Source organism: Heptranchias perlo, chromosome 5, assembly GCF_035084215.1.
Source record: "Heptranchias perlo isolate sHepPer1 chromosome 5, sHepPer1.hap1, whole genome shotgun sequence".
NCBI lineage: Eukaryota > Metazoa > Chordata > Chondrichthyes > Hexanchiformes > Hexanchidae > Heptranchias > Heptranchias perlo.
The window spans coordinates 100,982,507-100,994,732 of record NC_090329.1 but is presented as its reverse complement, the minus strand read 5'-3'; the positions used below and the strand labels follow the sequence as shown (position 1 = coordinate 100,994,732).

Below are 12,226 nucleotides of genomic sequence, written 5' to 3'. Positions count from 1 at the left end.
AATAAACAATAGACAGTATGGATTTCAAAAGGGAAGGCCATGCTTGACCAAACTTATTGAATTCTTTGAAGAAGTAACAGAAATGGTAGACAAGGATAATGTAGTAGATGTAAAATATTTGAATTTTCAAAAGGCCTTCGATAAGGTACTGCATAGTAGACGCATGACTAAGATCAGAGCATGTGGAATCAGGGGCCAAACTGGCTACAAAACAGAAAACACAAAGTAGGGGTTAAAGGTAGTTACTCAAACTGGCAAACGGTGGAAAGTGGTGTTCCACAAGGATCGGTACTGGGACCACTGTTCACCATTTATTTGGACTCAGGCATCGGAAGTACAATTTCAAAATTTGCAGACGACACCCAATTGGGGGGATATAGTTAATATCAAGGAGGACTGCAACAAAATATAGGAAGACATTGATAAACATGCAGAATGGGTATGTAATTGCAAATGAATTTCAATATAAATAAGTGTGAGGTATTACATTTTGGTAGGAAAAATGAGGGGGCCACGCACTGCTTGGATGATAAGAGTCTAAATAGGGCAGAGGAGCAGAGGGATCTCGGAGTACAGATACAGAAATTGCTAAAAGTAGCGACACAGGTCAATAAAGCCATAAAAAAAAGCAAACAAAGTACTGGGGTTCATTTCTAGAGGGATAGAATTGAAAACCAGATAAGTTATGTTAAACTTGTATAGAACCTTGTTACTCCACACTTGGAGTACTGTGAACAGTTCTGGTCTCCATATTCTAAAAAGGATATAGAGGCAGTGGTGAAGGTGCAAAAAAGATTTACTAGAATGATACCAGAACTGAGAGGTTATAACTATTAGGAAAGATTGAGCAGGCTGGGGCTCTTATCCAGAAAAGAGAATACTGAGGGGTGACCTGATAGAGGTCTTTAAGATTATGAAAGGGTTTGATAGGGTAGACATGGAGGAGATGTTTCCACTTGCGGGGGAGACCAGAACAAAGGGCCATAAATATAAGCTAGTCACTAATAAATCCACTGGGAAATTCAGGAGAAACTTCTTTACCCAGAGAGTGGTTAGAATGTGGAACTCACTACCACAAGGATTAGTTGAGGAGACTAGCATTAATGCATTTAAGGGGAAGCTAGATAAACACATAAAGGAGAAAGGAAAAGAAGGATATGCTGATAGGGTTTGATGAAGTATGGAGGGAGGAGGCTTGTGTGGAGCATAAACACTGGCATGGACCTGTTGGGCCGAAAGGCCTGTTTCTGTGCTCTACATTCTATGTAATAGATGCTGATCCAAATAGTTTACAGCACTGCATAGGAATCATGTTTTGCACATCAAGTATAGGCACACTATGGTTTGATTGAAGTGTAAACAGCAAGACTAATCAGTGCCATATGCTTTGTGTGGACTTTTTTGTATGCTGATACGGCAAAACCATATTTTAAAATTACATCCTGCATAACATTAAAGGTGAATGCATTTAAGTTTCATGGTCATTTTAAAATTAGCATGCTGTGTAGCTTACAGGGTTTCTATTCTGTTTTATTTAATTTTATTTCATCCCAGTTCATGTCACAGTCATGTTAGATATCCAGTTTCTCCCCTTTGGGCAATTTATTAATCTTGGATTTGAATGTAAAGAAGTCTGCTAGAACAAACTTTTGTAAGACCCCAACTCTATACTTTGCCCTTTGTGTTCTAGAAGCTAAAATAACTGTTGGAAAATGTTTTCTGAATGAGTTCATGTGAAATTTTTAATGTAATTTTCCTTTGAAAATGTTTTCAATAATTATGTTTTATTACTTGTAATTTTGGTTTGATTAAGCATTTATTTAATGGTATTTCTGGCATTTTTAATGCTTTCATGAAATCATTCACCTTTTACAGTCATAAAATATTGCTTTGTCTTAGGAAAAGAACGAGTGTTCAATACTCCTCTTTGTGAGCAAGGTATTGTGGGATTTGGAATTGGTGTAGCAGTTACAGGCGCCACAGCCATTGCAGAAATACAGTTTGCAGACTACATCTTTCCAGCCTTTGATCAGGTATGTAATTGCTCTCACAGAGTGAACTACTGGATAGGTAGAAACTTAGAATTCCTGTAGATTTACTAATTTTCTTACGGTTTCAACACAGTACATTTCAAAAACCTATTTGAGTTGACCATATAACTTTCTAAAGCATGCTAGCCAGATGCAAATTTAACATTTAACTATGCTTTTATAATCCATTCACATAACCTTCCAGTACAATAATGAATCTGCTTTCTCACAAAGCTGTGAACAAGAGTGAGAATGGGCACTGGAAACCAGATTCTGGGATCAAATGGCACTCATGAGCACAATTGTGTTCTGCCATATTTATGACTGAAAATGTATTATATGAAGATTTCCTCCCTTTAATCAGTCATGTCTCCTCACTCCACTTCTTGTGCTCTGTACCTTACCACCTCTGTTCTTGACACTATCCAACTGCTTGCTTTTTGATTTAACAAAAAAATAGCATTCAGAATGGGCCACTTTTTTGTTTTTGATTCCTGTCCATTTTATGCAACAGTTGAGGTAAATTGAAAACAGAAAATGCCCTCCAGCTGCTATACACAATTTACCGCATTCACTTTTGTAATGCTGTATTGGGTTGTGCAATATGCTTTCTTGCAACTCCTAATTTCCCCCCTTTAAAGGATGGGAACTCAAAGGAAGAAAAATTGGAACAAAGCATTGCATAAAAGCAAAATTGAAAAGTTAAAGATGAATTAACTTTTCCACATTTGCTTTAATTTTTTCCCCACTATCTAGTTTCAGTAGACTTTTGATTTAACTTCTGCAAAGCTTTCATTTGATTGCGTAATATTGTAATAGAGTAATGAGTGCAGCCTCTAATAAGGAGTACTCAGAAAAAAGCCACTTCAAAACATAACATTCACTGAGCTTTTTTTTGTGAATTAATACTTTGGGATAACTTGTTTCCAAATTCCAGTTATTTTGTTTTATGGCTTTGCACTGATTTTAAATTAAAAAATTGGTATTGGTTGTCAAAAGTAGCAATTGCTGGAAACAATGGAATTCATTGAGATTACTCATTGAGACCCAGTTGTCTTGGGTAAGCAATATTTTTCCTTATTCAGTGAACTTCCATATTAAATTAGTCATCATCCACAGGAAGAAAGGGGGAGGGAATCACTCATGCCCTTGTCAACTACTTTGAACAGATGATCTTTCTTATATGTAAGTATTGTTCTAGGCTGCACATTAGTTCTTTTTCTACCATTGTAAACACCATTTAATCATTTAAAAATCATTTTCACTATTTTCCTATGCTGTGAAATAGGTGTTGCGTACTGTTTATAGTGAAACTTTTTCATAAGTTCAACATAGTTCTAAGTTAAGTTACGGTTAAAAATTTGTAAAAGGGCCAAGACAGCAGCCCAAGGCAGGTTGCTATGTAAATATAACATGGCTGAAAAATTCAGGGCTCCAAATAATCCTCCAAATTAATTTCCTAAACTATTTTTTTTAGGGAAAGGGCTTTTAGTGAGAAAGTTGAACCATCTACCAGGTTACAAAATGCCAATAAGACTGCTAACTATCATCTCCAAGGCACACAGCTTCCTGACCTGGACATATATCATTGTTCCTTCATTATTGTTGGGTCAGTATCCTGGAATTCACTTCCTAACATCATCATGGGAGCATCATCACCACAGTGGCTGTATGGGTACAAGAAGACCCACCACCACCTTCTCATGCAAAGAGATGGGCAATGAGTGCAGCTTTGCCAGCCTCACCCACATCCTATAATCATTGATGCTGATCCACCTGGTTCTCTTTTCTCCATTATTTTTTCAAATTTAGTTTAATTTCAACCAAAGTTATGTTCCTTTGCATTTCTTATTTCTCCATTTTGTGCTTCACTGTTAAATTTTTTTATACAGTTATTGTGATGATATGTCATTTATTTTTCCCTTAATGGTTGATTATGCCAAATCTTAAGATCAGGATAAAGGGCAACTTTCTTGTTGCATATATGCACTGTTATAGGACCAGAAGGGTTAATTTGAAGTTATTTCACACAGTAGGTTTTGCTCATTGGCAAGATCCAGGATGCAGGGATTTTTGCTAGCTTGTGGGAACTGCCCTGCCTCAAAAGAATTATGGATTGAAAAATGAAAAAATAGGGTTTAAAAATTGTTATTTAACTGGTTTTGATAATTGACTGTCAGCATTTCTTTGTTTTTTTTAAAAAATCGTTGCAATAGTGTGTTTGCTGTGTTATTCTATTCTTCTTTGCTTAAAATATTTCTTATAGCTGTGAAGCTTCCTGTTCAACAAAGTGAGCCACAAATGACATTATAAAAGTTGACCTTGGAAGATCATTTTTTAGTATAAACCATGTTGGTTTTAGAAGCCTGATGACCATGTCAGATAGAGAATTCTCTGGGTAATTGAAAAGAGTTGTTGTAAATAAGAACATAACATACAAAAGGAGGAAAGGCCACTCAACACATCAGTTATGTTTCTTCCACAAACCAACAACAAGCTGCTCTATGGACTCTACCCGACCCATTTAATCTCATTAAAAGAAGTTTCTCACTGTTCCACAAAGATGGATTGAGCAGAATACCTGTCTAACCTTACATTTTATGTCACACAGCTTTCTTTATTGGCATGATGTTTCAAAGATCCCAGCAGCTCGGTAGCAATTGTATTCTGAAGAGCATTTGATCATTGCTATCTGGTTTTATAACTTCGAATCTCATTCTTACCCGGTTATTTATTTTGGTCTTTTTTTAAAAAAGGGTGTTAGTTGGGGCAATTTTTTGGGGAGTCTATTCCATATACCCACATGTGAGCCTAGACAATGACTAGCAGACTAGTTGACTGTGGGTACATAACAGACAAGCCCAATCCTATCCTTTCTGATGTTCACACGTGCCTATTCCAGCAGGAGTTACTGGATAACTGTTAGACTTAGGAAGTCTAACATTTTTTTTCCTCTCTAGCTCAGCTGTACATTCAGTTCATTTTCCCCCAATAGCAGCAGTTTTCTTAGTCACCTGCATGTGTAATCATTATCATAGACTAGCACATAGAAATCAACTACTTGGGCTTCAATATTAAGAAACAAAAAAGGTTCTAGTCCTAGAATGTGGTGATTGGCCAATAGGGTAGCTTTTGCATTCCGTTCGTCACTCGCATGGACTGATTCATCCATTAAATGACTTCTCCGTTCTATTGGCCACTATTGATTCCAGTAGAATGGCCTGTAAAATTTTTTGCAAGTTTAGTGAATGAAACACCTGCTTAGAACAGTGGATCTAGCTGAGAGGAATTGAGTGTATTCTTCACAATCTATGTACGTGTGCTGAAAAAACAATAAGACCGTGAAGGATGTCTGAAGGGGTGAGGAAAAAACGGAGTCAATTTTTATTACCCACTTTTGTGAATACAATATTTTTGCAAGTTTATGTATATTTTACTCTCTCTTTTGCCTCTTGTCTCCCTATACTACAAGTCTTATTTGCTCAAGTGGATGGGCTGGAAGTGCAAAGTTGTATCTCAGCTACAGGCTGCATAACTTTCCACGTTTTCATCCCAATCAGGAGGCACCTGAAACATTAAAAAAAATCAGCACCCAATTGGTACTGAATATCACAGGCTTGGATGCTGCTGATTGGGACTGAGGACTAAAGAAAAAGTTGAGCACTAGGAACGTTTCAGAGCTCATTGCTGCTGCAGGCTTGCAGCTGTGGAGGAAAGGTTCCAGATCGACCTCTTGGCACATGAAAGATGAAGGTGCATGTTAAAGAGTTGATGAAACTTGTAATATCTGATCTATGGACAAACTTTAGACAGCTAAAATAAAAACAGAAAATGCTGGAAACACACAGCAGTTCAGTCAACATCATAGAGAAAAAGGTGGGTTAATGTTTTGCACAGTGTCCTTCAGAACTGAAAAATAAAATATGATCAAGCATTTTAATAGAATCAGAAAAAAATAAGGAAAAAATGGGGTGGTGAAAATACAAGTGAACATTAGATATAGCAAACAGAAAAGTGGAAGTTAATGGGTCAGTAGTCTGCAACTGTTTGTGGAAACCAGTATTAACAACCTAGTTCAGAAAAGTAGTTAAACTTATTTTGTTATATCCAGTGCTAAATAAAAAATATTCATGATTTGATGCATTTGGATTTGTTGGTATTTTTTTAAGGTTGCACAAATGGTACATGTGTTATTGTTTAAAATAAACACAGTGAGTTGCCTTATGGTATTTCTGTGCGAGCAGCCCTCCAGCACTATATTGTTTGGGATTGTTTCTTGCATTAAGCAAATGCTGCCCTGCAGCACATCCTCAAGAAATGGGCCGCTAAGGGTAGTTCACGTCCCTTTGGACCTCACCTGACAAATCAGATGTAGCTCACAGGATGGGTTAACCTGTTCTTTGTCCCTATTGCAGTGCAGTAGCTCACAAATTCAGGATCATCCAGTGGATCAGAGCTTGGAGCTGCGAAACCCAATAATCAATGGATGTCATGCAGAATTGAATTATTGCTGTGTATTAAATAATTACATTTAAAAAAAAAGAAAGTCTGTTGCAGATTCTGCTCGTGCTTATTAGTACTTTACAGGTTGCTTCCAATGTTGTTGATGCCAGTGCTGACGAAGGCAGTAAAGACCTCCTTGTTAGGCTCTCTTTTACTGAAGGAGCCGTAATCTAAGTGTGCTATAAGATTTCTTAGCACAAATGATGGCAAAAATCATGTGGTTGAGATTTTGGAAAAAAAAATTACAATGCTAGCTTTTCTGCCCAATGCTTATAGGAATGTGTGGAAAATCTATCGCATTGTGAACCCTCAAAGCCAACATATGGAATATACATAATGGATGTGGCACCATATTCATGTTTTGGCAGAACAAATGCAATTGTGTTATTCCATGATGGGGCGGATCCTTCAGGGAAGGTAGAGCTGACTTGCCCAGCAGCCAGTTCTTGGGCTAACATGTGGAGAGTTCCTCTTGAGGCTATCGCTAATACTAACCTGGGGCAGTAAAGATGCTTTTGCTAAGCAGAAATTGGGCATGAGTACAGTTTCTAATGACTAGGAACAAAGTTTTGTGATTTGCTTGTAAAGTTTAAAACTTAATTTAGGCCACTTTTTTTTTAAACCACTGTCTTTTTGTTTCTGTCGTGGAAAATCATAGGAATGAACTAATGTCTCCCAGCCTGCAGCATATAATTTAATGTTTGTTGTACCATTTGTAAATTGAAAGTTTGTGCTGGATATTCTGTATTGAATCTTCTTATCATTTTAGTGTGGAAGGGCCCCTATTTCCTCATTGTGCACGTATAAATAAAAATAAATTCTAGAGAAGATTTACTCAGAAGTTACATAAGAACATAAGAAATAGGAGCAGGAGTAGGCCAATCGGCCCCTCGAGCCTGCTCCGCCATTCAATAAGATCATGGCTGATCTGATCCTAACCTCAAATCTAAATTCATGTCCAATTTCCTGCCTGCTCCCCGTAACCCCTAATTCCCTTTACTTCTAGGAAACTGTCTATTTCTGTTTTAAATTTATTTAATGATGTAGCTTCCACAGCTTCCTGGGGCAGCAAATTCCACAGACCTACTACCCTCTGAGTGAAGAAGTTTCTCCTCATCTCAGTTTTGAAAGAGCAGCCCCTTATTCTAAGATTATGCCCCCTCGTTCTAGTTTCATCCATCCTTGGGAACATCCTTACCGCATCCACCCGATCAAGCCCCTTCACAATCTTATATGTTTCAATAAGATCGCCTCTCATTCTTCTGAACTCCAATGAGTAGAGTCCCAATCTACTCAACCTCTCCTCATATGTCCGCCCCCTCATCCCCGGGATTAGCCGAGTGAACCTTCTTTGTACTGCCTCGAGAGCAAGTATGCCTTTTCTTAAGTATGGACACCAAAACTGTATGCAGTATTCCAGGTGCGGTCTCACCAATACCTTATATAACTGCAGCAATACCTCCCTGTTTTTATATTCTATCCCCCTAGCAATAAAAGCCAACATTCCGTTGGCCTTCTTGATCACCTGCTGCACCTGCAAACTAGCTTTTTGATTTTCTTGCACTAGGACCCCCAGATCCCTTTGTACTGCAGTACTTTCCAGTTTCTCGCCATTAAGATAATAACTTGCTCTCTGATTTTTCCTGCCAAAGTGCATAACCTCACATTTTCCAATATTGTATTGCATCTGCCAAATCTCCGCCCACTCACCCAGCCTGTCTATATCCCCTTGTAGGTTTTTTATGTCCTCCTCACTCTCTACTTTCCCTCCCACCTTTGTATCATCTGCAAACTTTGATATGTTACACTCGGTCCCCTCCTCCAAATCATTAATATAGATTGTAAAGAGTTGGGGACCCAGCACCGACCCCTGCGGAACACCACTGACTACTGGTTGCCAGTCCGAGAATGAACCATTTATCCCAACTCTCTGCTTCCTGTTAGATAACCAATCCTCCACCCATGCCAGAATATTACCCCCAATCCAGTGATTCTTTATCTTGAGCAATAATCTTTTATGTGGCACCTTGTCGAATGCCTTCTGGAAGTCTAAATACACTACGTCCACTGGTTCCCCTTTATCCACCCTGTACGTTATGTCCTCAAAGAACTCAAGCAAATTTGTCAGACATGACTTCCCCTTCGTAAAGCCATGCTGACTTTGTCCTATTAAAAGTTGAAATTAAACTGGAATTTTCACTTCTAATATTTTATTTTCAGATTGTTAATGAAGCTGCTAAATATCGCTATCGTTCAGGAAACTTATTTGACTGTGGAAGTTTAACAATTCGAGCACCTTGGGGATGTGTGGGTCATGGATCGCTCTATCACTCTCAGAGTCCTGAGGCTTTCTTTTCTCATATTCCTGGAGTTAAGGTGAGCATTTGAAGCTTTTGTCAAAGAACAAGTAAGTTACAGGTCCACTTGAAATTCAATTTTGTAAATAAGCAGCTAAAATAATGTTGGGCTTATAGATGCAGGTCCATAGCACAGAACTGTATGCAATTTGAGAAGGTTATAGAGTAATGGAGGGATACTACACTGGTTCAGTAGAGGGTTTAGTTCAAGACATGTTCCTGGAACTGAGTGCAGGATGATTTTTTTTCTCTGCTTCTGGGTGGGCTACCCGAGACCTGGGAAGGTTTGATACTTGCACTGTATGCTCACAATGTAGCATTTTTCCCTTTCTCAGTGTGAATATTGTATGCATATCACATGCAAGGTGACTTGCTATTTTGATTGTTTTTGTGAGAGCATAGGGCCGTTTGTTCCTAATCGATCTACACATTTGTTGCATACTCACCAGAAAAGATAACAAAAGAGATAGAGAAAAATAAACTGCACTAAACGGTGAAGGGGGCCTTTCAAAATTCATCAAGTGTCCAGCACAGAAACAGGCCATTCGACCCAACTGGTCTATGCCGACATCTATTCTCCACATGAGCCTCCCCCCTCCCTATTTCATCAGCATACCCTTCTGTTGCTTTCTCCCTCATGTGCTTATCTAGCTTCCCCTTAAATGCATCTATGCTGTTTGCCTCAATTATTCCTTGTGGTAGCGCGTTCCACATTTTTACCACTCTTTCGGTAAAGAAGTTTCTCCTTAATTCCCTATTGGATTTATTAGCGACTATCTTATATTTATGACCTCTAGTTTTGGACTCCCCCACAAGTGGAAACATTTTCTCTACGTCTACCCTTTCAAACCCTATCATTATCTTAAAGACCTCTGTCAGGTCACCCCTCAGCCTTCTCTTTTCTCGAGAAAAGAATCCCAGCATGTTCAGCCTTTCCTGATAAGTATATTCCCTCAGTTCTGGTATCAATCTTGTGAATCTTTTTGGCACCTTCTCCAGTGCCACTATATCCTTTTTATGCTATGGAGACCAGAACTGTTCGCGCTACTGCAAGTGTGGTCTAACCAAGATTCTATACAAGTTTAACTTAACTTCTCTTCTATTCCTCTAGAAATGAATGCCAGTGCTTGGTTTGACTTTTTTACGGCCTTATTTCACTTTTTTAGTGATTTGTGTATCTGTACCCCTAGATCCCTTTGCTCCTCTATCCCGTTTAGACTCATATTATCAAAGCAGTATGTGGCTTCCTTATTCTTCCTACCAAAATGCAACACCGTACACTTATCTATATTGAAATACATTTGCTAATTACACACCCATTCTGCAAGTTTATTAATGTCTTTTCCAAATTTAAAGTTACCTGGGCCCACTGCTCATCCGCCAACCATGACTGCTCTTTGTTTTCATCAATGAGCACTGGATCTTTGCTCAAATTTGTCTTCCAAATTCCTGGACTTCTCTGCCATCAAGACTATGCTACTCCACTAGACTACATTGCAAGACTCAGCTGCTGTGACTCTGATCTGCTATTCAGTTGCTTAAGTTATAAGGTAACTTTGTCTAGCCTTTGGTCCATCCCTCACCGCTGCTGTTAGCTCCTGTCTATGACTGTCGTACTGGTTTTCAGCTTTATTTTGCTACAGTGTGTTTCCTGGCCAGAAATTAACTCTGCTGGGCTGTAGTCCATTTCTCCATGACTCCTGGATCTTACAGTGACCTCCATCTTCGCTACCATTGTTCCACCCAGCGAACGATTATGCACACCTTCTGGCTCTCGTTCCCACGGAATTGCCTTCAGCAGTGCGTCCTCTGCTACTCTTCAAATAAGGATTTCCTTCAAATAGGTTCTGGGTTCACTCGCCTTCCACACCTGTCCCTGAACCTGGACATCAGTTCGTTGATGCTCCAAGCAGACGTCATCCTATCTACGTCACCACGGGACCTCTGACTTTAACTTTGGACTCCCTTCTGTTGTCTCCTCTCTATTCCTTGTTTATTACCAGGACATATCTATCCTAATCTTGCTATGTAACTACGTCTGTGTAGCTTGAGTTTCCCTGTGTCCATTCGCATGCGTGTTTTGGCTGCAGCTCCAGACCTGAGCTCATCACTTCTATTTCCCCTTTTTTCTTCTTTTTGCATTACCCCGCCTAAGCCCCCCTCTCCTGTCGTCATGCCTCCTTTCATTTTTCTCCTCTCGAGTACTCTGCCTCCCCAAATCCCTACCCCAAGTCTTAAGCACTCCTCAACCCTCCTACTCTCCTGCTGCCGTCCCAGGCTTGACTCCCTCTTAGATAAGCCTGCAGCTTCCCTCTGTGCCTCTCTTGGCATCCTCCGAAGAGCCCATCGAGGCACTTAGCGCGGGCTACTTACGAGCAACAACCCCAATTGTCCCATCCTACTCTCTCACTGATCTTTTCACCCAACTTGCCCACTGAAGGCTAATCTTGCCAATCACCTTCCCGTCCCACTCACCCCTCCCAGCGCTGATCCTGTGGACTCTGCCAGCGGATCAGCTATCACTGCCCCTCTCTGCATCTCCCTCCAGAATGTCCGTTCACTAGTGACTAAGGCCTTGCCATCCATGAGCTTATTGTGAATGATTGCATTGACATCATGGCCTTGATGGAAACCTGGCTGATGGGTGATGACGCTGTCCCCCTTAATGAAGCCTCCCGCCTGGCTATATCTTCCACTGCTTGCCCTGCCCAGACCGCCGCGCTGGTGCTGTGGCCCTTATCACCAAATCACACCTTGATTCCCCTACTTCTCTGGCAACTTCTCCTCCTTTGAGCATCTCACCTTGTTCCACCCCTTTTGCCTCCTTTAAAAGCCTCGTTCTCTACCGCCCACCTGAGTTTCATGCCAAGTTTCTCACTGAGATATCTTCACTGCTTTCCTCCCCCAGCCTCTGCACTAAGCGACTTTCATCCTCGGTGATTTCAATCTCCATCTCAACTCATCATGCTCTCTCTCCTCTGAGTTCACTCCCCACCTATCCTCCCTTAATCTCTCCCTTCATATAACCTCCCCAACCCATATTCATGGTCAGCCCCTCGACCTTACCATCTCACATGACCTCTCTACTCCCATCGTGTCAATCACGGATAAGGCCATCACTGATCACTTCCTTGTATCCTTCTCCACCTACATCCTCCTTCCCTCTCCCAACCTTCTGTGTTTGCCCCTGGAAAAAACTCTCCCTCAAGTCACTTATAACGGCACTTTCAAATTCCCAACTGTCTAGTCTTTGGCCCTCCATTCACCACGACATTTCTGCAGCTACCGATCAGCTCAATCTCACCCTCACCTCCACCTTTGTTGCCCTTGTCCCAC

At 40.3% G+C, this 12,226-nt stretch overlaps 1 protein-coding gene across 2 annotated transcripts in view; it reads left to right on the top strand.

Moving 5' to 3' along the window:
- The window catches only part of bckdhb (branched chain keto acid dehydrogenase E1 subunit beta), a 410,026-nt gene that overhangs the window by 74,632 nt on the left and 323,168 nt on the right, over positions 1 to 12,226 (top strand). The window contains exons 4-5 of one of the 2 annotated variants that reach the window (XM_067984923.1): positions 1,900 to 2,033; positions 8,754 to 8,909. In XM_067984923.1, coding sequence (XP_067841024.1) covers positions 1,900 to 2,033; positions 8,754 to 8,909 — 290 coding nt within the window. The remainder of the gene's footprint in view (positions 1 to 1,899; positions 2,034 to 8,753; positions 8,910 to 12,226) is intronic. The other variant, XM_067984924.1, reaches the window with a different exon arrangement.